This window comes from Schistocerca serialis, chromosome 5 (assembly GCF_023864345.2).
Source record: "Schistocerca serialis cubense isolate TAMUIC-IGC-003099 chromosome 5, iqSchSeri2.2, whole genome shotgun sequence".
NCBI lineage: Eukaryota > Metazoa > Arthropoda > Insecta > Orthoptera > Acrididae > Schistocerca > Schistocerca serialis.
This window is the reverse complement of record NC_064642.1, coordinates 570,393,782-570,419,671: the sequence shown is the minus strand read 5'-3', so window position 1 is coordinate 570,419,671 and position 25,890 is coordinate 570,393,782. Positions and strand designations below refer to the sequence as shown.

General features: G+C 40.7%; 1 protein-coding gene across 4 annotated transcripts in view; it reads left to right on the top strand.

Moving 5' to 3' along the window:
• The window catches only part of LOC126482293 (CDAN1-interacting nuclease 1), a 169,149-nt gene that overhangs the window by 73,692 nt on the left and 69,567 nt on the right, over positions 1–25,890 (top strand). For all 4 annotated transcript variants that reach the window (XM_050106296.1, XM_050106295.1, XM_050106298.1 and 1 more), the window contains 2 exons: positions 19,455–19,694; positions 19,791–19,992. In XM_050106296.1, coding sequence (XP_049962253.1) covers positions 19,455–19,694; positions 19,791–19,920 — 370 coding nt within the window. In that variant the 3' untranslated portion in view covers positions 19,921–19,992. The remainder of the gene's footprint in view (positions 1–19,454; positions 19,695–19,790; positions 19,993–25,890) is intronic.

Genomic DNA, 25,890 nt, shown 5'->3' with positions numbered 1-25,890 from the left:
TTCCTCGGCCCTGCCCCAACGTAAGACAGTACCTTGGCGGTCAACAGAAATTGCTCTCCAATGCCATAAGCGGCACGCATCAATGGAGCACCTCATTGCCTTTAATCAGCTCCATGCCCAGGTCCAGCACCTAATAAAATGAATGGAAGTGAGAATGCTGGGAACAGTACATTTCAACCATCGGACCACGTAACTCTCTGTTGCAGGTTTGAGCTAAGAGCAGATGTCTCTACAGATACCAGACACATGCGGTTGTACCTGGAATTATCTTGAATGACACTGTCTACACTGTCTCAGATGCCATCACTAAACGTTTAGCTCTGCATTATGCTCAAGCCTCAGTGTCTGAGAATTGTTGACCTGCCTTTTGTGTTCTAAAACAGCAGGTGGACTGAAAACAATTATCTTATACTACATGCACCAGCAGCCATATATTGCTCCATTCAGTAAATGGGAATTTATCATTGTCTTAACCCACTGCTCTGATACAGCCCCAGGGCAAGACCACTTCTACAACCATATAATCAAGCACCTATCGATGGATTGTCAGCATCATATCCTTGCCATCTTTAACTTCATCTGGAGTGAGCGTGAGTTCCCATCACAATGGCGAGAAGGAATCATCATCCTATTACTGAAACTGTGTAAGCACCCCCTAGAGATGGATAGTTATCGCTCAGTTAGTCCCAGCAGCGTTCTGTGTAAGTTGTTTGAACACATGGTGAGCCAGTGACTGTGTCAGCTCCTTGAGGCTCGGGTTCTTCTGGCTCTGTCCCAGGGTGTTTTTTGCCAATCTGGCTTACTTTGAGGCTGCCAGCCTAACAGCTCTTGCCTGATGTCAACACCTTATAGCAACCTTCTTCGACCTGCAAAAGGCTTATGAGACCACATGGTGACACCACATCCTCACTGCCTTAAAACAAGTGGGATCTCAGGGGTCCGCTTGTGATTTTCATTCAAAACGTCTTGTTACACCGTACTATTTGGATTCAAGTTGGTGCTTTCCAAAGTACCTCTGTACATCCAAGAGAATGGGGCCCTGCAGGGCACTGTACTGAGTGTCCCTCTCTTTCTAGTAGCCATCAATGGTCTAGCAGCAGTTGTGGAGTCATCAGTATCACTCTCCTTGTATGCTGATGACTTTTGGCTCTACTTTTGCTTCTCTAGAATGAGTGTCGCTGAACGTCGACTGCAAGGCGCCATACAATAAGTGCAGTTATAGGTCCTCACCAGTGGCTTTCAGTTTTCAGCTGCTAAGACTTGCATTTTGCACTTCTATCTATGTTTTACCTTTCACCACAACAAGAACTTTACCTTAATGACCAGTTACTCAATGTAGTGGAGACTTATAACTTTTTAGGACTGGTCTTCGATGCTCGGTTGACATGGATTCACAAGCTTGAGCAAAAGTGCAGGCTGCACCTCAATACACTTCACTGCCTGAATAACATCAGCTGGGGTACAGATTGCTCTACCCTTCCCTGATACAGCCCCATCTTGATTATGGTAGTCTGGCATACGGTTTGCCATCGCCCTCAGCATTGGGGATACTTGATCCGATACCCCACTGCAGGGTTCGACTTGCGACAGGAGCCTTTCAAACTAGCTCTCTGAACAGCTTACTCGTAGAGGCTGGGATTCTCCATTGCAGATCATGTGCCAACAACAGCTTGTCAAATAGGCTACACATGTTCGCAGCACCCCTAAGTTCCGAACTACTGTCTCCTGTTTCCAAACACGGACATCCATATCCTGCAAAGGTGACCCAGATAAGGATTATGATCACAGTCTGCATCCAGTCCCTCCTCTCTGAACTTCAGTTGTCCCCTCAACCGTTTCTCCTCTGTGCCCACTCACATACATCTCCATGGTGCATCCCTCGACCACAGCTTTGTCTTGGCCTATCACAAGGTCTGAAAGACTCGGTTCAGCCCGAGGCCCCCTGTGACCAATTTCTCTCCATCCTTGGTGCATCCTGGGGTTCAGAAGTAGTCTATACTGATGGCTCAATGGTTGCTGGTCACATAGGCTTTGCTTATAATCATGCGGGACATTCTGAACTATGCTCTGTGCTGGGTGGCTGTAGTGTTTCCACTGCAGAGTTGGTAGCCATCTCTAGTGTTCTTGAGCATATCCATTCCTGCACTGGTGAGTCTTTTCTCATCTGCAGCGACTCCTTGAGCAGTTTACAAGCTTTTGATCAGAGTTTCTCTCGCCATCCCTTGGTAATACCTATCCAGAATTCCTTGAACAATGTGGATGTTCAGTGACCTTTATCTGGATCCCAGGCCATGTTGGGATTCTGTGGAATGGACTTGCTGATAGCTTAGTCAAACTGGCTACCAGTTTTTTGAGATCAGTAGTTTGGAAACAGACCTCCAGTTGATATTACACCATCAAGTTTTAGAGATGTGGATTACAGAATGGGTCACTCTGACTTCACCAAACAAACGACGGGTGATAAAGGATACTGTGTATCTGTGGAGGTCCTGCAAACAGGTCTGTCACAAGGACTCTGCTGTCCTTTGCCGGCTTCGCATCGGCCATACTTGGCTGACTCATGGGCATCAACTCTTTCTCCAGGATCCACCCAACTGCCATTGTGGTTCCCATTTGACAGTGGTCCATATTTTGCTGGATTGTCCCAACCTATCCACCCTGCGGCAGGGTCTCAATCTACCTGACTCACTGCTGCTGGTATTAAGAAACGATGCCTCAGCAGCTGACTTAGTTTTATGTTTTATTTGTGTAGGGGGCTTTTACCAGTCTCTCTAAGGGAGGGCCACTTAATCTTATGGGCTCATTGAGTGGTTTGCAGAACGCTCTGTTGTTGCCTTCTCTGCCCAGACCAAGCTGCGGCTGTCTGGGCCTGGTGGTCCACCCTGGCCCTCACCCTACCTATTCTTTTACTCTTCCCTCCCCTCTCTTGTGTGATGTGTTTGACTTGTTCATCTTTTGTCTGCCTGTGATTCTCTTGCAGTGTCAGTGTTGCTAGTCTTTCCTAGGCAATTTCTGAGTGGAGTCCCTCTAATAACTAATAAGTGGTGGTGGTGGTGGGGGGGGGGGGGGGGGGGCGGAGACGTGTGTCCCCTCATTGCTTTCTTCTTTTGGGAGCTTCCAGCTTCCTATGCCTCCATTTCTTATTTTTTGTCTCTTATCTAGCCTTTGCTGACCTTTGTAAGACCTTGGGGTTTTCTTCCCATGGGTTTTATGCGGTATGCCATCTCTGATGTAAAGTCACCTAGACGTCTCTGTTCGAAGAAAATAGGGACTGATGACCTAGTACTTTGGTCCCTTTAATCATCCAACCAACCAACCAATTTGGTGTATTATGTTCTGCCTTTGCGCCTTTCCACCTAAGCATCTTTTGTTATAAGGTAGTATGCCCAAAACCCAGTGTGGTGGCCATCCCCTTAAAGGGAGGACCATCAAATATGTGCATGATGGTAGCTCCCTGACCATGCAGGGATTGCACTGTTGGTGTCTGAGTTGGAAAATCTCCACGTATACCAAGGAGTATGTGCCTATCATGACTGGGACCGGGGACTCTCAGCAGTGGATTACAGGCCAGGTAACCGTTGCTGAGACTGGGTGGCACCCTTTGGGAGAGCTCCCATTTGACATGGCCATGGCAGATGGCTTGCATATGAAGCAGATGAAGCTGTCTCCTGCTGGAGCCATATGGCCTCATCAGTCTCTTCAGAAGGAAGGAACTCATTCAATGCAGAGAGATACAACTAAAAAATGTTTCCTTCCCTGGTTACACCGTGGGAGGAATGTAGGATTAAGCGAAAAGCAGAGAAATACTCCCCCCAGTACCTGGTTTCTACAAGAATTGATCGAGATTCTTTTTCAACCACAAAGCCTTTATTTATTGTAGAGAACATAGGAGATAAGTTTGGGAATGTTGTAGCTGTCTCCAAAATGATTTTTGATTAAAATAGCCCAGTAACGGGCATTGCTTGCTTGTGGCAAGCTGGGCGACATTCCGGTTACTCTCATTCCCAATTATAGTTATGGTTCAGGGTGTCATTTTCCATTGTGACCTCCTCTTGCAGTCTGATGATGAGCTATGTACCATGTATGTGTACCATGTATGTGATAGGGTGTACACTATGTCCGTCCTGTCCGTATGGGGCCAGAGGACCATACAGTTGCTACCAGGGCCTTCATCTTGGCCTCTGAGGGCTACTTGTTTCATCGAAAGGTCATGGTGATGGTATGATGATCTGACACAAAACCACGTGTAAACCCCCCCCCCCACACACACACCATGCTCTCTATGCAGCACTTTAAATGCATGAAATCTGGGTAAATGTCTTTGTGTTGCGCTGTCACTCTGTAGGATTGTGGACAACTCTTACATGTGAACAATCCTTGTTCTCCTCCCCCATCTGTGTCAACTGTGGAAAGCACCATTCTCCCTGCTCACTAAACAACACCATCACCATCATTCAGAGAGAGGAAAAAAAAAATTATACAGGAATAGAAGACTCTGGCCAGACTAACATACCAAGAGGCCAAGAAAAAGAATGAGCATCTACATCCTACATGCAGGACAATGACTTAGGCTACAGCAACAACTGCGTTGCCCTTTCTTACGACAGTACTCTCACCCAGTATGCCTCTTACAGCAAGCCTACAAGGCCACTCAACATACCTGCCCCCCCCCCCCCCCCCCCCTCCCGCAATGGATGGAGGCTTTCCTCCTGCTGCTTCCCCTCACCCACTTTAGGAGGAATGGCTCCCCACTTGCTGAGGATGTCAATCTCCATCCCCCAGCTGGAGACAAATAACCCTTCTCCGCCTTCTTACACCAGAAACGAGTCCCTCGGGACACTCCTCTCCAAGGTTTCTGTTGGTCTGCAACCAGATTCAGCCAGTGGCTGAAGGAGCCATGGGATCTTGGTCATAGGGTTCTGCAGTCTCCTTCACTCTCTGAAACTAATTTAGAGAAGCCCTCTCAGTCATCTAACCCCCTAAGGAGAAAGAAGATAAAAAGAAGTCTTTCAAGAAGAAAGAGAATTTGGTGTCCCCTCCGCCACCAGATCCCTCCCGCATGTTTCGCTTCTGTGTCCGAGGCAGAGATCATGGTGGCTCCTGAGGCCCAGATTGTACCACAGACGTGTCTCAGAACCTATGTGTGTTGATACCATAACCTCTCAATTGGTGGCGCCAGATGATAGTGGGGAATAACCTATCTCCTTGGTCACTTCACACCCTGACAGTATACTGACAACATGATTTTCCAGTGGAATTGTAGTGTTTTCTTCCAACACCTGGCTGAAGTATGACATCTCTTAAGCACCTTGCCTGCTTTCTGTATTGTCCTTCAGGATACTTGGTTTCTGGCAACATAGACACTTATGGCTACCAAGGCTATTTTACAAATTGCACAGACTATGATATGGTGTCAGGTGGATTTTCACATACTTCTGCACCCTGTATGTAGCGAATCTGTGCCTTTTGATACATCTCTGGAGACTGTGGCTGTTCGGGTAAGGGCATGTCTGTATTTTACCAGGTAACAATAAATTCTGGATAAATCTGAACCGGTCCCCACCAACCCCACTCATGTAAGGTAGTGAGAATGTAGTGTATCCATGTGATGCATAAGCCTTTTGAAGTCGAAGAAGACAGCAATAAAATGTTGATGCTGTTCAAAAGCTGTCGGATGAACGACTCCGGGCAAACCATGATGTCAGCAGTGGAATGGGGTTGGTGGAAACCATCCTGTGGCAGAGCCAGAAGGCACCGAGACTTAAGAAGCCAACACAGCTACCAGATCACCATGCATTTGAGCGGCTTGCAGAGAACATCAGTGAGATTAATTGGGTGACAGTTGTCCATCTCTAGGGATTTCTTACCCAGTTTCAGTACCGGGATGATGACGCTTTCCTGCCATTGAGATGGGAATGCATCCTCACTCCAGATACAGTTGAAGATGGTAGGGAGATGATGCTGACAATCCATCAATGTGTGACTGAGCATTTGGTTTATCTCCCTCCCAATGATGAAGTGTCTCACAACATATTGTCTGCATTGGTTTCTCAGCTTCCCAACCTTTCCTAATCTTGGGTGACTTAAATGCCCATAATACTTTGTGGGGTGGAACCATGATCGCTGGCTGTAGTAAAGACATCAAAAACTTCCTGGCAGATTTTGACCTTTGTCTCTTGATACTGGTGCCCCTGCATACCTCAGTGATGCGCATGGAACTTACTTGGCCATTGACCTTTCCATTTGCAGCCCTTGTCTTTTCCCATCCATCCACCAGTGTGTCCACAGTTACCTGTGTGGTAGTGACCACTTCTCAATTTTCCTGTACCTCCCTCTGTGTCACTCTCCTGGGTGCACAGCCTAACGGGTTCTCAACAGTACTGACTGGGATGCTTTCACCTCCATTGTCATCCTTAGCTCTCTGCTACTTGGAGATACTGATGCAGCTGCCCTGAGTACAACAGCAGCCATTCTGTCAGCACCCACCCTAGCAATTCCCTATTCTTCAGGATCCTCCTGTTGACGGACAGTACCTTAGTCAACTTCAGAAATTGTAGAGGCCATCAGACATCGCAGACGGGCTCCCCAACACCATAAGTGGATTTCATCGATTGAGCACTTCATTGCCTATTAATGGCTCTCTGCCTGGGTGTGCCACCTGATAAAACAACAGAAGCAGGAATGCTGAGAACGGTACGTTTCAACCATTGGTGCACATACCCCTCCTTATCAGGTTTGGGCGAAAATCAAATGTCTCTACAGATGCCAGTCCCCTGTTGATGTACTTGGTATTTCCTTGAATGATGCTGTCTTCACTAACCCAGTTCCTGTCACCAAACATTTTTCTCTGTATTGTGCTCAAGCCTATGCATCTGAGAATTATCCACCTGTCTTTTGCGTCCTCAAGCAGTGGATGAAGCAAATGCACTTATCCTTCACTACATGCCACTGGAGCCATATAATGCTTCTTTCAGTGAGTGGGAATTCTTCAGAGCTCCAGGGCCGAGCTGCACCCACAAAGCAAATGCTCATATCACTATCAGAGGACTGTCATCGTCGTCATCATCATCATCATCACCACCACCACCACCACCACCACCACCACCTCCTCAACATCCTCAACCATATCTCGAGCGAGGGTGAGTTCCCATCTCACTGGCGAGAAACCATCATCGCTCCAGTACTGAAAGCAGGTAAGCACTCCCCAGAGATGGGCAGCTACTGTCCATTTAGTCTCACTATTGTTCTCTGTAAGTTGCTGGAATGAATGGTGAGCCGGTGGCTGTATTGGCTCAAGTCTCGGGGTCTTCTGGTTCCATCCCAGAACAGTTTTACCAAGGCAGTACCACTGCTGTTAACTTGGTTTGCCTGGAGTCTGCCATCCAAACAGCTTTTGACAGATGTGAATATCTTATTGCTGTCTTCTTCCACCTGCAAAAGGCTTATAGCACAATATTCTTGCTGCCTTACAGGAGTGGGGTCTCCTGAACCTGCTTTCAATTTTTGTCCAGAATGTCTTGTCAGCCTTATTTAGGGTTAAAGTTGGTGCTTGCCCCCCCCCCCCCCCTCCCCCTCTATCTCTATCTGAGAGAATGAGGTCCTGCAGGGCTCTGTCTGCATTGCATGTTCCTCTCTTTCTAGTGGCCATCAATGGTCTAGCAGGAGCAGTGAAGTCCAAAGTACCACTCTCCTCTCTCATAGTATGCCGATGATTTTTGCTTTTACTGTTGCTCCTCTAGGGTGGATGTTGCTGAATACCAACTCCAGGGTGCCATTAGAAAGGCGCAGCCATGGGCCCTTGCCCATTACTTTCAGTTTTCAGCTGCCAAGGCTCACATTACACTTCTGTTGACATTGTAATTTTCGTCTACAACCTCATTGATCAGTTACTCAATATAGTGGAAACTTATGACTATTTGGGACTGGTCTTTAATGCCCAGTTGATGTGGCTTCTCCGTCTTCGCCATCTTAAGCAAAAGTGGTGGCTCCGACTTACTGCACTTTGCTGCCTCCATAACAACAGCTAGGGTGCAGACCCCACTGCCATTCTGTGGCTTTATAGAACCTTTATCCTGCTCTGTCTTGATTATAGGAGTCTGGTATACCATTCAGTATCGCCCTCATCATTGCTTTCACTGGACCTGATTCACCACTGTGGGTGCTGATTTGCAACAAGAACCCTTCAAACTAGCCCTGTGAACAGCCTACTCATGGAGGCTGGGGTCCCTCCATTACTCATCAGGTGCCAACAATAGCTACTCAATTGTGCTATACATTTTCACAGCTCCCCTAAGCATCCGAAATACCGTGTCCTTTTTCATAGTGGGGATATCCACGTTCCACAACAGAACTGTGATGACAATTGCAGATCGAATACAGTGTCTCTGCTCTAAAACTCAACCTCCCCAACTGTCACCTCTTGGCAGGGAACAATTGTGTGCACCCTCATGGCATGTACCCTGATCTCAGATCTGTCTCGATTGCTCCTTTGGATCGAAAGATTCAGTTTTTTCTCTGGCTGTCCTTGATGCGTTTAGTTTCAGAAGTGGTGTACTCTGATGGCTCAATGGTCAATGGACTAACCAGTTTTGCATACACACGTGCAGGGTGCAGTGAACTGTACTCCCTGCTGACTGACTAACCCTCAGCTGTACTTGTCCTTGCACCAGCAAGATGCTTCTAATCTGCAGCAACTCCCTGAGCTGGCATTGTACTGTAGAGCTGTGTTACTCTCATTACCCATTAGTCACGGCTATCCAGGATCATTTTTCTGACCTCCATCAAGCTGGATGGCCAGTCATCTTCGTTTGTACCACTGGTCATGTCGGTATCTCAGGGATTGAACACGCCGAATTCTTGGTGAAGTTGGCTACCAGTATGTTGATTTTGGAAGTGGTGGTCCCTGGGACTGGATCTTTGGTTGACTCAACACCATCAATTGTTAGAGGTCTAGAACTTGGAATGGCCTGCCCTGGACTTCTCAAACAAACTAACGGCAATAAAGGAGACCACAACCAAGTGGCAGTCTTTCCTTCATCCTTCTTGCAGGGAATCCACCATCCTTTATGACCTCATTGACCACCTGAGGGGTTACAGGGACACCCCTCAACTCTCTCACATGCTCTGGCACAGGAGATCCACAGCGACCCTTGCTTGGTGGTCCTGCCTGGCTCCTACCATTCTCACCTGTAAGTCTCCTTATTATTTTATCTCTGCCATTTTTAATATTTTGTCTTTCCTAAAATTGTATGAACTTGTTAGTGCTACTCAATTTCTTGGGGATAACGGAGGGCAAGGTAGCGGTGGCCAGATGCAGAGGGTGCATTTCCCACTGCATGCCATGCCCTGGAGTACTCCACCCGCATTCTGGACAGAGTGACTTGACCACCTTACTCCCTCTCACTCCTCTCCTACTTCTCCTTGGTTTGGTCTCTATCTTATTGCACCTTGGGCTATAGGGCTTCCCAGGATTTGTCTTTTGTATCCTTCCTCTGAGGATTGTTCCTGGTTCAATAGATTTAGCATGAAGGGCTGATGACCTTGCAGTTTGGCCCCTTTAACAGCCTACCAATCACAGTTATACAGTGTTGCTAAACTGTCCTTAACTATTTGTGTCGTTCTCTCTAATTTATGATTAAGTGAGGAGACAATGGTTAAGGCCTTGGGCTTGGAGTCAGGATGATAGGGTTTTAAAACCCCACCAAACCACTCTGATTTAGGTTTTCTTTAGTTATCTTAAATTGATTAATTCTGGGACAGTTCCATTGAAAAAGTCATGGCTATTTTCTTGTACCACCTTCATCGAAATCAAGCTCTTGTTTTCATATTAGATGAGACATTAAACCTTAACTTTCCATCCAGTTTGTAAACTACAATTGAGCAGTTTGATATTTAAATATTTTTTTATTATGTAATTGTTTTCAGCATTTATATCATCATCATTATCATTATTTGCATGGAGATTGGCAGCTGTGAGCCAATGCTCCCTGGATTGATAGTTACCATCTCACCATTTAAAAAGAAGAAATTTTCAGTATTCACAATATGGAACATAATTTATTTTCCAACCAATGTCATTATCATGCATTTACTCAGTTAAATCTATTATGGTATTATTTCACACATGTTCAGCATTTCACACATGTCATAATATTAAATTTCACATCACTCTTTCTGTTAGTGGCAGTACATTTAAGATATATCAAAAGCAATGGCAACCATTTGCTACAACTTCCCCTTCACTTTCTGAGGTATGTCGGCTGCAGAAAATGGAATAGGACACCATATATGTTATCATAACCAACCTCAGTCAAAAAAAGTACTACTCTTGCCCCTAGTTATGAGAAGTGTGACTGAAATACTCCTTGTCAGGTGTTTGAAATTCTTTATGCGATCGACAGCCTCAAGGTAATACTTGCATCACATCAGGATATGCATTTTCTTATAAGACATGAACAATAAGAACCTATTCACAATCGGCAAATTCATTTCAAAAAACAAGTGATGAACATTACATCTAGTGCTAGTAAAAAATTAACTTCAAGATGAATTGAGGTGCTGAGAACCATAAGGGCCTAAAGCACACCATCAAGTTTTGAGATCGTAGCATGTATGCATGCTCCTGACATTGTTGATCTTATGGTGAACCAGCTTTATCAGTGCTGTACCTCTATGCTGTGCACAGTATTTGAACATCCGCAGACAGCTGTCTCATCAATATCTCTGCTATTCACTTTCACAAGGGCCCAAAGCACAAATTTTCATCGCTGGAAATGCTCACTGGCTGCACTAATACCCATTTCTACATAAAAGCTGGAAGCTCTTGAAGAAATGCCCCACCATAACCTCGTGTTCCATGGTTCTTGTCTGTAAGATGCACACTGAGGATTTCAAAATCCTTAAGAGTGTTACTGACTTCACTATCAAACCAATAGTTGATGGTCATGGTAACAGCATATGGGTTTGTTATGATTAAAATGCAACTACTCACAGAGGTCCAGTGTTGGCTGTATTTATCACATGGCAGCGAAACTTGGTAGATCTTCTACTGCATTAATATGGAAACAATTTACGTTCGAAAAAAATTAGTTCCAGTTTTGGCCAGCAGTTCCAAAACGGGCACTGTGAATGCAAGGAATACGTATAAAAATGTTTCGATATTTGTTATGTTAGGAACGAGATGTGGACAGAAAAGGTGAAACAAGTGAGAAAGGCATTATGTTGATTTTATTATTAACCACCACTTGCAAAATTTATTCAGTATGGGCACTGGAGATGTCAGTGAGATGCTGCAGCCATAAAACAAGTTGATCAGCAGTTGCTTGCAGCAGTTCTGGTGAAATGTGAGCAAAGTGTTCCTCTGTGCTGGCCTTCAGATCAAATAAAGACTGAATGTATCACTGGTAAACACATTCTTTTAGGTATTCCCAGAGTCAAAAGTCACATGGATTCATATCAAGTGATCTTGCAGGCCATGCATCTGGAAAACTTTTGGAGATAACACATTTTGGAAGGCTGAATTAACCACATCTCTCACTGGTCGATACATTTTGGAAGGCTGGATTAACCACATCTCTCACTGGTCGAGCGAGATGAGGTGCTCCCGATCTTGAATGAACACAGTAGTTTCCACACAGCTGCACTCTTCCAGAGCAGGAATCACATGCTGTACAAGGAGGTACCGATAATGTGCAGATGTCACAGTACATGTAACAGGCCCTCTGGGTGTATTCCCTTCAAAGGAGAATGGACCGACTTTCTTCTAAAGCTTTCTTTTTGGAATCTTCCCAACGTTGAGGCAAGGCCTGTGAGGATATTTGTATGTTTAGGTTGTATACAATATATTAATAAAAAAGTAATAATATATTATACGACGATCCAAAAAAAGGTTAAAATAGAGATACAAAAATAGAAGTGAATAAAATATTGTGGCAGTGAATGTTCTTTGTTTGTGTACTGCTAAGCTCTGCACAACAATTCTTGATGCATTCACTTAGTCCAGGGTTCATAAATGTCATAGAGTTCAACCTTTTACCTTTTTGCTTTCGTGCGTCTTTCCTGTGAGGTCATCTGAGTTGTCAGTATTATATCCAACAGCTTTTCCGTGTAGCCATAATGGAGACAAATCAGATATTCTGATGTTACGCAATTTTGGTTTAGTGTTGACTTGCTGCTGTATTATTATTTGATAAATAAACCCATGATACAAAGAAATTTTGTACCACACACACACACACACACACACACACACCAAAGCCTTCTTCATTGACTCAAACACATCAAAAGTTTGGTTTCTCTTAAGTTAGTGTGAACCCAAAAGATGAGAACACCATCTTGAACATGCAGAATAAGACAAGAGAACGAATGTGACAAAAAAAGCAATGTGCAGCTTCACTTTTCTTTTGCATCAATGTTTCTCTGGCAGTTCAATGATTCTGATGTGTTTGTCACACAAGATGCAGTTATTTTTCACCAATAAGTACATATTTTCTGATACACCACTGCAGAATACTCTTTTTTCCTATACAAAATTTTTATAATCTACTGTAACAGTACAGGTGTATGTCTCCATTTTGTTTAAATTTAGGGAATTTCTTTGCTAAATTTGTGCTGCTCCTAATGGATGTTATTCTAAGATTTCATTCCATGCCCCAATGCTGTTGTGCCTCACTCTTTTCTCTAGCTCTGCCTTTGTTTTTTTCCATTTCACCCCACAATTTATTAAATCTTCGAAGCATCTTCCTCTGAATGAGATGGGTTATTGAACATAAATCTTTTGTATGATCTCTCTGATAAACTGTAGCTTTTACTTTTTCCTACAAATTAGATTCCTCACCAATCCCTAAAGTCTCTAGTCACTTTTGTGTGTCTTCCAGCTGGTCATGTGCATTCCAGAATTAATGCTCATTGTTCTCACTCATTTGCACTAAACAATACGAGAGAAGGAAAGTTGCTACTCACCATATAGCGGAGATGCTGAGTCACGATAGGCACAATAAAAAGATTCACACAATCATAGCTTTTGGCCATTAAGGCCTTTGTCAGCAGTAGACACACACACACACACACACACACACACACACACACACACACACACACACATGAACACAAACACTCACTGAAGCGCAACTTGCACTCACGTCTGCAGTCTGAGAGAGCTGAAACTACACTGAGTGTAGTTTATGGTCAGTTGAACTTGTCATATTTGTGTTGTGCTGGTAGAAAGATGAGTATTCTTGGAACTGGCATCAATTTGATGCGCCAAGCTGTTGGACCCATCCATTTATGGAATTCAATAAAAGTTTGCACAGGGAAAGAATGGAGAGAACTTTAGGGAGCATGTTTTGACTCTGTTTTGAAATGGTTCATATTGGTCTTCACAGTGCCACAACTACTGCCAAGCCAAAAGAAATTTCATAATTTTGTATGAACAGGATAACAAACACACCAAAATAATGTAGTCATTGCAAAGACTACAGCATTTCTGGTCACACTCAGCAACATAATGCCACAATAGAGAAAACCTGCAGCTTATTATAGCGTATGTATAAACTGAAAAGTGATACTCCTTGTAACACAGTTTGAAAGAGAGTGTGAGAACTCGCCTGCTGACTCAACAATTTGCAGATACATTACAGAATCGCAGACACTTACCTCAAGAAATTCATTAGAAGTCTGCAGCGAATAAAAAATAATTGTTTCAGATTCCTGGAGAGGTACATGCCTCTGTGAGGACACGTATGAAAGGTGTGGCTTGTAGTTAAAGGCTTTGAGGCAGAGGCACCCCAAAATCTTTATTGAAATATGTGTCTCAGAAATGAAGTAAATAATTTAAATTATCAGGACGCATTTTGAATATTTCCTGTATGGATTTAAATAATGACAGTCACATTTCTGAAACTGTTGATATTGAGCGATGTTTTCCAAACAGCTAGTAGCTAGTGTTTGAGGCTGTGGATCGAATTGCCAGTAAGCTCCATGTATGGGGGCATGGCTTCTACAGAGCATAGCTCTTTGTGCCTTCTGAATGCTGTGTTTGTTCAGCTTGAAGGTACCATACCAGTCTCCACATGCTTTTCACATTCTGCTGCTTACAAGGAGGAGGAGTCAACAGGCTTGCTGAACCTCCACTATTGAATCCCTGTCACTATTATGCTTTGAGGCTTCATTAATCCATATTTAGTTTTAATGTTTTGGTGGTGTTGAAATAGTTTCCTTGGTCCTGGCACTGTAAGAAATGCTTGCTAAGTTTGTAAATGTCTCCTCACTAGAGTGCACTAGAAAATGATAACATAAGTGGCGCCATCCAGTGAGAGTTCCACAAATGATCAGAGGAAATAAGGTTGCAAAACATGCCCTGTTACCTTTAGTTTGAAATATGCTAACTATTTTTATATACTTGAATTTAGCATATTTCATGACAGTACTCACTTTTCCGTGGATGTTTATAAGATAATATTTGACTTTTTTGTGTTGGCTTCAGTCGTCTAGTGAAAGTATGATTCCATAATGCTGTTTCGTCAGCTGCGGAAATGTCCTGGTTCAATGCGTTTGCCTAATTTTTGGTGCTTCAAATACCATTTTTCCGAATGTGCTTCCTTCTTGATGTTTATATGAAAAGGTAGTAGAATAACTCATTTTTGCTGGTCACTTGCAAATTATTATAATGGGGACCTGTACATTGTTCCACCGTCACACATCGAGTGTTCCCTGCTGGCTGACTACGGTCAAAGACAACTCCAGCGTCAAAGAAGTTTCACACAACACACAAGCTTCTACTTGTAACCAGTCTCTTTGATATTATTCGTCACATCTACTAATATTAACCAATATGCTGTCACTCTTGAACATATAAGCAAATTAGCATAAAATAAGACAAATTACAATTCACAAAAAACATTTTGACAAAAATATAATAAAACATTTACAACCTCCCTCATTAGATTTGGTATCGACAAATCCGGTAGAAAATAACATCTCCCAGATCCATTACAAGTTGCTAACATTTTTCTTGCTTGCTGATGCCTTTTGCAGGATATAGTGCATAATTAGCAAGGTTTTTTTTTTTTGTGAGAGTATCACACCTGAGTTCTTGTGAGTTTCTATTTCTTGCTAATAACTGTAGCATACTGCAAGTCTAAAACCAGTATGTTATGAATTATGTGTGCAATTTATTTGGCAAAAATTTGGAATTTGGGATTAGGATGAAGTGGTGCACTCAGACCAATCTGAACATCTGCCGAGAAATCACCTGCTTACAGTGCAAGTCCAGGCAAAGGTATACACACAATTTCAATGGAGCAGTGTACGGTAGCATGTTTAGCCACCAACCTCACATTTCCTGATGCTTTCACCCAACAGAACATACTAAAAATTATGTGTTAAGGAGAGATCCTTAATGCAGCTTAAGCACCATGTTTTCAAATATAATTTGAAAACCAAAAATACAGCATATGGTAGCCTCAAAAATACTTAAATCAACAGGGGGTTTGCTCAGTTTGCTTCTATAGCCACTCACAGCACAGGACGTATGATGTCACAGAACATCACTGTTTTGTTTCGTGAACTCATAAATGCTGCAGACTGAATACACATGGACATCTCAAGTTTGGTATTGAAAACATGAAAAAAATTAAGCAAGAAGTTTCTAAAATACACGACATTAAAGACCTTGCTCCAAAATGTGTCATTTTTGGTCCAGTTTATTGTGATAAAGTGTCAAAAAATATGACATTGATAGCTGAATATGCTACCTACAGATCTTCTTTAAGTTAGCTTTTGGTGTTATTTAGTAGTTGATTATGAAAAGGAAAGCAGATCCAATCTGTAAACATTTTCGAGAGTCCTGGCACTGTAGTTCCAGTTGGTAATTGTCATGACCTTCCCCATGATGACTATAGGTCAGTTTTACTGTAACTGATTTCTTCTTTAGGTGCAAACTGAGACATTATTACTGCAACTATTCTTGTCTGCCTATGTGAGCCATTCTGATATATAATTTAGCAATTATAAAGAGAGATTTTTTTTTCCTTATACCATACTGTTACCAGTCCTTGCACCCATGTGGTGTTCACTATATTAAGGCTCTTGTTCGTCATTGCTCTTATAACTTATAGGGGGTAAGTCTATTTTTCTGACAAGTGTTATGCTGTTCACAGCATATATTTGCACTGCTGCTTCTCAGTTTATCATCAACCAGCATGCTAATCGATCGTTTCACAACAGCAAGCCTAGGGGAGTAATGTGAAAATTCCTCAGTCGGGTGTGGAGATGGAATTGATATTGGTAAACTATTGTTTTTGTTAGATAGTTACATGTTGCACAATAATGTAAATGGAATATTAACTTTTGGCCTGAAGGATAGTTTAGACAGTAGTTGCACGTGTGCTTCGTTCATGTAGAGTAACTGGAATATTGTGACATTATACAGATAATTGTTTTGGATGCTTCATGGTCATCTAATATTCATCCAAATTTGGTGTAGACTTATAAGGAGTATAATATTTTGTTTCAAAGCTTAATAGATTGATATCTTAATTTAAATCTAGCTATTCTTCTGTAGAAGGTATCTGCTTTGAAGGGCAGTCAAAACTGAAACCACAAATGTAAATTCAAAGAAGTCCAGAACATGGAATTAAACAGTTGAAAGAAAATGATACATAAAGTAACTGGTGCTGTAGGCACCTCAGAACAAAAAAGGTATAACTTTTACATGAAATAGCTATGACATAGCTTTATGCAAGAGGGGCTTGAGATATGTTGAGTGCTGACAAAAAAATAATATAAAATAAAGTAAAATAAAATAATCAAAACTTGTCAACATTTTTAGCAAGTTGTGGGAAATTAAAATGAATTGCATTGATTATTTATGTTGATTTAACTCTTTGTGTAAGACATGATAGCAGCACTTAATGAAAAAATCAAACAGATCTAAGCAATATGTGGAATCCAGTGATCTTGGAACAAAAAATCCAAAGTCAGTTTCATTTGCCATAAAAGTTATGACATGCATTTTATGGGATGCAAATGGGACTCTCCTTTTTATTTACCTTACAAAGGAGAAACCAATAGCTGGTGAGTACTCTGGAATTTTCAGTGTCAGTTGAATTGCAAAGGAATAGAATCAGGACAAATCCTGTCCATATTTGAAGTGTTACTTGTAAAGAAACTTGTGACTGATTAAAATGATGTAGGAATTATGGAAGCAGTAGATATGTACTTGGTCAAACTTTTCAGAATTTGACATGAGGGATGGTGTCTACTAAATGGAGAAACCTCATGAAAGATACATTGACTAAAAATGGAAGTGTCTTAGAAAAAAGCATATATATATATATATATATATATATATATATATATATATATATATAATGGAAGGAAACATTCCACGTGGGAAAAATTATATATAAAAAAAAAGATGAGGTGACTTACCGAACAAAAGCGCTGGCAGGTCGATAGACACACAAACATACACACAAAATTCAAGCTTTCGCAACAAACTGTTGCCTCATCAGGAAAGAGGGAAGGGGAGGGGAAGACGACAGGAAGTGGGTTTTAAGGGAGAGGGTAAGGAGTCATTCCAATCCCGGGAGCGGAAAGACTTACCTTAGGGGGAAAAAAAGGACAGGTATACACTCGCACACACGCACATATCCATCCACACATACAGACACAAGCAGACATATTTAAAGACCCCCTAAGGTAAGTCTTTCCGCTCCCGGGATTGGAATGACTCCTTACCCTCTCCCTTAAAACCCACTTCCTTTCGTCTTCCCCTCTCCTTCCCTCTTTCCTGATGAGGCAACAGTTTGTTGCGAAAGCTTGAATTTTGTGTGTATGTTTGTGTTTGTTTGTGTGTCTATCGACCTGCCAGCGCTTTTGTTCGGTAAGTCACCTCATCTTTTATATATATATATATATATATATATATATATATATATATATATATATATATATATATATATATATATATACACACGAAAGGATGTGGGTTTTAAGGGAGAGGGTAAGGAGTCATTCCAATCCCGGGAGCGGAAAGACTTACTACCTTACGGGGAAAAAAGGACGGGTATACACTCGCACACACACAAAATGTGTCTACATTTAGTTGTAATCGATGAACGAGTAGCATTACAAAGTTTTGAACATTCAGATTCCATTGGAGTATTGTGTGCGAGTGTATACCCGTCCTTTTTTCCCCCTAAGGTAAGTCTTTCCGCTCCCGGGATTGGAATGACTCCTTACCCTCTCCCTTAAAACCCACATCCTTTCGTCTTTCCCTCTCCTTCCCTCTTTCCTGATGAGGCAACAGTTTGTTGCGAAAGCTTGAATTTTGTGTGTATGTTTGTGTTTGTTTGTGTGTCTATCGATGTGTGGATGGATATGTGTGTGTGTGCGCGAGTGTATACCCGTCCTTTTTTCCCCCTAAGGTAAGTCTTTCCGCTCTCGGGATTGGAATGACTCCTTACCCTCTCCCTTAAAACCCACTTCCTTTCGTCTTTCCCTCTCCTCCCCTCTTTCCTGATGAGGCAACAGTTTGTTGCGAAAGCTTGAATTTTGTGTGTATGTTTGTGTTAGTTTGTGTGTCTGTCGACCTGCCAGCACTTTCATTTGGTAAGTCACATCGTCTTTGTTTTTTATATATATATATATATCACCATTTGCACAGACTAGTCTTTTAAGTTTGCATTTTATGTACTGGAAGCTGAAGAAACATGAATTCTTACTAATTTTTGAGTAATTTATTTAAAAATCCATTTCTGTTCACAAAATTTATTCTAACTGAAATCTGTGTCATCACAAAATGTTAATAAAAGCCGATTTATGTCCATCTGTAAGTCTTGATCCCAGTGTAAACTTAAAACTCTTTGAATTCGAAAATATTTCCTCATTTATATGAGTTCCATCAAAGATGCAGATCACACCAGACAACCAAATTTTTAGTTCAGACACATGAAAAACTGGCATAACTCTAAATAGTAGTATGACTCTTAAACATATCTTTCGGTGTATCATTTTCTTGGGTTATCTTCAATAAGGAATTTTCCAAGAAACTGAGAGAATCTGCACCAAAAGGATTTTGAAAGAATTAAGTGTGACCCTTGCATTCAGTGATACTTCTAGCTTAAACACATTTCACAAGAGAAAAAGCATGATCTTTATCTTAGTTCCATAAGAAGACCCTTATCCCTGGAAAATGAGCAAACTTTGTTCTCCAAGAAGTATTTCAGAATGTTATGTGTTAGCAAGAGCAGATCCCAATTTTAAGTGATCAGTTAGCCATATTTTCCTGACCTATTGTTTTCAGCTTTGTTCCGTGGGTGAATTTATAAGAGCTATTGAATTAAATTTATAAATGTAATTTGTTCAACTGTATTTGCAGGATTAACACATTCTTTTAAAAACTTGGAGTATTATGTTTGAGGATATTATATGGCATATTTATCTTCCTGTAGCTCCATTGGGCAGGAATATGAGCTACGTTTGCAAAGAATGGTAAGAAATGCTAACATACCATTCAAGGATGAAGAGCAGCTGCGAACATGTGGTTATGACAAGACACCAGATGTTAAGCTGGAGTTGCCTATGGCGGTAGATGGCTTTGTAGTAAACTGGATAGAAAGTAAAGCACTCTTTGGTGATGAAGCAAACCACAAAACATATATAAAGGAACAGTATCTTAGTTACTGGAACAGGTGAGAAACATTCATTCCTGCAGACAGTGAATTGGTTTTTTAAAAATGTATTAAATGTGTGCTGAATGATATTAAGGCAGTTTGTTCATATTTCAGATTTGGCCCTGGACTTGTCATTTATTGGCTTGGCTTTGTTGATACACTGGAGTACATCAGTGAAAAGAGATTCATCATACGTGACACATTTCCAAACAATATTACATTAATGGATCCAAAGAGCATATAGTTGCTTGCACTAGATTTGAATTGTTTCAACATATCATGCATCAACATTTTCTTACGACCAAGTAGACTAAAGGTATGTGAAACAAATGTACTTTTATAAACTTTGTTCGCCATAGATAGATAGATAGATAGAGAGAGAGAGAGAGAGAGAGAGAGAGAGAGAGACCCTGCTTGTAACAAAACACCCTGTTAGAATGGTCACACCACAGCATCATCTGGAACAGTTTTTAGTTTTGAGCTCGGCCATTGGTAATGCAAACCTCTCCCCCATATTTTCCCTTTTTTCACTTCCTCCACCCTGTTGCAATTTTTTTCACTGCCTCTCTAAGCTTTGCTTTCAGCCATTTGTCCATCCTGAGATCTTCATCTCAGTTCCTTTCCCTGAAACCTCATGTCAAACATGCAAAGTATTCCATTGGCTTTCATAACTGTGGCATTGAAATTCATCAATTGGAACTTTGCTCTGAAATCAATATTCCCTCGTACTAATCAATTACTATTGGAATAGGAATAGAGGAATACATTTCTCACAAGTAACAAATTTGTGAATTGGGTAGTCAGATTTAGCAAAGTCTTTTACAATTGTCCAATTACATGCTTGCTATTTGAAGTTTGATTAGAACTCCCACTTCTTCTAGTCTATCAAGTCAGGGAAGCTCATCATTCTTGGGAAGCCCGATACCATGGAACTTCACACAGGAGGAACTCTGTGGCACGGCGCACTCCACTGCAGATTCCGAGACACATACTTGTGATGACATAAGCATGTCGCGTGTCAATCTTGCGTCACCGCACGATGTCCATTGAGAACCTCGAACATAAAAGAAAACACAAACCAAATGCAGAATACATAACTAATTCTTTCTAAGAAATCCTACATGTCAATACAGTTACTCAGTTATTTAAAATATTCTGCCTATCCATTCCAAAATTATAAAATAATTCTGTACCATTACATCTGCTGCTTTTATAATTGAGTGATAGTGTCAATGTTTATAATATTTCTATTTTATTAAATTACTTGCTACAACAAACCGTCTGTTGTTTCTTACTGTACACTGCGTCTTAATAATCCAATACACAATTTGAAAGTGCTACACACACGTATATACAAATCACTCATAAACTATGTTCTCATTTTGCGTGATCAGCAAAACAGACACACACACAAATAATTCGTATCCTACATCCAATCTGTTCTCATTTAATGAGGTTTGGTATCTCACATGTCATCAGTCCAGCTACCAGGTTCTTTCCATCTTTTCGATGACTGATGCTGTTAACCTCCCTGTTGTCTTAGATTATATCTACTTAGTATGAGTTATGATACCCTTATAATTATATGGTCCCTTGTGCTTTTGTAGGGCAAAACTTAGGTTCTAATCAAGATATTTCCCCACACTGCAAATAACAACTACCCTGCAAACACTCTGAGTATGGAAGGTTCCCGGCTGTTACTAATCCATACTCGAAAACTGTTAGTTATGCTGTCTACTGAAGCTCACTATATTTGCAAATATAATGTATAGTTGTATCAGTTTTAATAACCATTGATACATAACATCCAATAACAAACATGGCTCTCATAGTGGATGCTTGATGCTATACCATCAATCTTAATGTCCCTCCATACCACAAGACCCAGAATTCTTCCCAAGAATGCCTCTTTTATCTTCCATTGGTAAGATGGAAGAGGAAACTTTCTCATGAGGGGAAAATTTTGTCATCCTCACTTTAATTACAATCACGCCCATTGCTTAACTCACTGTATGGACCACATTGGGTTGGTATTTCCATAATTCTTTTCCAAATTCAACTATTGTCATATTTCTTGGACTAATACCCAGAACATTCTAACTTAGTTTCCCAACAAAGTCAAATAATGCTAGTAGCATGCTGTCATACTGCTTTACCACAGCTTCACTAATACACTGTTGCCATACCTTTTAACTCACTCTACCAGGTGTTAGCCCTCAGCTCAGGCTCACCAGGTCTTTAGATTCAAAATCCAACACACTAACACCTTATCCATTGTGTGTGAAAGCCTCTGAATCCTATTTCAATCAACCCAATTTCGAAAGTCCTCTCTTTACAAATATATGTATATGGTTACAATATAAATAAGGCCAACTAATATCTAGTTCTGACGTCCTTTTGGATATTCCATTACTTTCAGTTTTGTTAATGTTAATTTATGATTAAGGTTGACTTCTCATGAAAAACCATTAAGTGTTGTATACTATATTTGTGTTTCTCCCTTCCTGTTGCTGGTTCTACTAATACTACCATTTTTGGATGAGACATTCCAGTAGTTACATTATGTCCTTCATATAAATGATAGAACTTATCAATTTATCGCATTTCACGCTTCTCTTGTAATTCTTAATTAAAATGATGTCAGTAACTTTTTTTTTTGGTACTGGAACACCCTTTTACCATCTCTTTCTTCTTATCTCTCCTTACCGAGCGAGGTGGCGCAGTAGTTCCATCCTGATTTAGGTTTTCCGTGATTTCCCTAAATCGTTTCAGGCAAATGTCGGGATGGTTCCTTTGAAAGGGCACGGCCGATTTCCTTCCCAATCCTTCTCTAACCCGAGCTTGCGCTCCATCTCTAATGACCTCGTTGTTGACGGGCCGTTAAACACTAAGCACCACCACCATATCTCTCCTTCCTTAATTAATGCTTCTCTAATACTTATTCCAAGCATGGACACAGCATCCTCACCCTCTGTTGGCCAGTCAGTATGTTTAAATATGAATTCCCGTTCAGTTTACTTCCCTGTTACTTCTATCAGTGAAATTTGCATTACAGAATTCATTCATCATGTGCTCAAAGTTTATAGCCAAATCTACCCATTTCTGTATTTGTACAATAAGGTCTACATAACCTACCCAGTTCTTGCATAATTCTTTTGGCTGGGTTGACTTTCAGGTGGTAGTTTCAAATCAGTATGTGGTATACACTTTGACAAGCCGCAAATTACTGGAACTGCTTAGCAGTAAACTGAGTGCTATTGTCCAGCAATAAATTCTTTGGCTTACCTGCATCCTTAATGTGTAGTTGCTCATTTCAAAGGATACAGTGTCACGACCTTAGATCAACATTCAAAATAACAGAGGTGTATGCCAAACCTCCCTTCCCTCTAGAAAGAGGACTAAAAAAGGCCAGTGCTATCAAATCCCACAAAGCTGCAGGAATAATGGGATACAGTAAGGTGTTAATCTTCTTTGTCTGAATGTCTACCTTTTGTCAACCTTCACTGGATCTTAATATTTTTCCAGGATAAAATTCAGCCATAAATTTTATCGTGGAAAACTAATACTGCAGTTGCTCAAAATTACAGCCATGAATAAAATAATCATAATATTTTCTTAATGTTCTGTGACAAATTTCTAAAATAATAGTACTTCCTCATATGTAGGGATGCATTTCTTTGGTGCAAAACGCATGTGACCCAGGTGCAAAATCCAAGTTAATAACATGACATGTTTACTTGAAATGCATAATAGCTATCTACTTGTTTTGTTATTCTTGTGAAATAATAGCCCTTGGTATACTTTCCAATTTATATTAATTTCATTTGGGTTGCTCTCAGTATTTTTATTTGACTTTTTAACATTCAATCCTAAATTTGTGCTAAGCCTGAACTAAGATAAAGATCTGATGTTATTTTCAACTTTAAAAAATATATTGGAAAAGTATCCTTCCTTTGTATATTTAGATCGGACTGCTGTCCAAATTGTAGTCTGGATAAGGTGTCTGGTACCAGACTGTCTATGTCTTTGACGTATTGCAGCATTAAATCAAATTACTGCAGGAATAACCCAACCTTGTGAGTCTGCTGTGTAAAAGTGTCCTTTTTGAGAGAGTTAGTGCTCTATGGTCACTGGTTAAAATGTAATAAAACTTATGGAAAGATCACGGTACAGCTAATACTTCCTCATTGGGAAACGATAATTTCTTTTGTGGTTAGCCAAAATTCTGCTTGTAAAAGGTGTGGGCAGTGGGGATTACCCAGATCTGTATAATTTTCTAGATAAATGTGGCATTCTAGGCCATAACCTGATGTGTCTATTGCTAAGTTGAATGGTAAATTGAAATCTGGATGGACTAGATGTGATGCTAAACTCTCCTTTATTAAATTGAACTCTGATTTAAAAACTAAAAAGTCATGTATGAATAATGCCATCAGATGTGCTGCACTTAATACAGTGTCTCATATAAATTTTGTTTAATGGTTCTGGGCAGTGGCTAACTTCATCAAATTTGTGTGGGTCTAGTTTAATTCATAATGTGCCCAAGAAATTGTACTTGACTTTCCCAAACTGCAAATTTGAGAGCCTCACTGTTATTCCATGAGAAAGTAATCTATAAAATAGCTGTTCAAGGATCGGAATGTCTTCCTACCAAGCTTTAGATACTACTACTGTATCATCTGCATAGATTATGATCTTGTCCCTCAAGTCACTTCCTGTAGCCTTATTCAGTGCTCTGATAAAAATTGAGGACTGAAATATTAAATCCATAAGGTAAAACTTCGAAGTGAAAGAAATGCAGTATATTTTTTTGACTCCATGTGTAGCGGTATTTGTCAGAAACCTGCCAAAAAGTCCATAGTACTTATTTATTTCATTCCCACAAATCTTGTTAGCAATTTCTCAATGATGGAGCTGTCTCATTGAGGTTCAATTATTCTGTTCACTGTTCTCATGTCAAGTACCAGTTGTACTGATCTGTCTGATTTCTTAACCACAACCGAAGAGCTGTTGTAACACTTTCAGATGGTTCAGTAATGTTCCATGTTAACATTCTAATAACCCCATGACATACCAAATTTTTTGTTGCCACTGATACTGAGTATGGTTTTGTAAAAAATGTTATATGTGGTAATATCTGTAACTTGCAGATAAAATCTTTAATAATTCATGGTCTCAGCAAAAAAATACTTCTATGCTTGCTTAGCAAAGCTAACAGGTCTTTCTTTTCCTACGATGTTAATCCTGGAGGTTTACTTACATTAGCTTCGTGGTATCTATATTTGCTTCTTCAATATAATTCCAGTCCATGTTATCAAAACCTCCAGTTAGCTGAGCTTCAGTAACAAATGCTTTATTAGAATTAAATGTGACCATTTTATTGACATTCAATTTCACAGTGTCTTCTCCTGTACCACATGGCAATCTTGTACTGCTATGTTGAAAGTCTAGGATAACTTTATGGCCAGCCAACAAAATCACTACCTAATATTCTACATCTACATCTGTGCTCTGTGTAGTGTACGACAGTGGGTAGTTGAAATTGTATCTGTTAGTATGATTTCTTCCTGTTCCATTCATATATTGAGCATGGAAAGAATGATTGTTTAAATGATTCTGTGTGTACTGTAGAGTCTAATCTTGTCCTCAAAATCTCTGTGTGTGCAATAAATTGGAGGTTGTAATATATTTGTAGAAGCATCATTTAAAGTCAGTTCTTGAAACTTAGTAACTAGGCTTGCTTGGGATAGGGCACATCCATTTTCAGGAGCTTGCCACCAGTTCAGTTTCCTCAGCATCTCTGTAACAACTTCCCATGGGTCAAAGAATCCCGTTACCATTTGTGCTGTCCTTCTCTGTATACACTTAGTACCCCCTGTTAGTCCTGTTTGGTACAGGTCCCATACACTTGAGCAGTATTGCAGAATAGGTCACATAAGTGATTTGTAAGCTACCTCCCTTGTAGACTGATTACATTTTCCCAGAATACTACCAATAAACCAAAGTCTACCATCTGTTTTACCCATTGACTGAGCTTATATGATCATTCCATTTCACATCCCTATATTTATGACAATATTATGAAAAGGATAGACTGCTCCTCACCACATAAGGGAAATGTCAAGTCATAGACAGGCACAGCAGAAAGACTTCTAAACAAGTAAGTTTTTGGCCAAAAGGCCTTCTGAGATAGACAACACATGCACATGCGTGC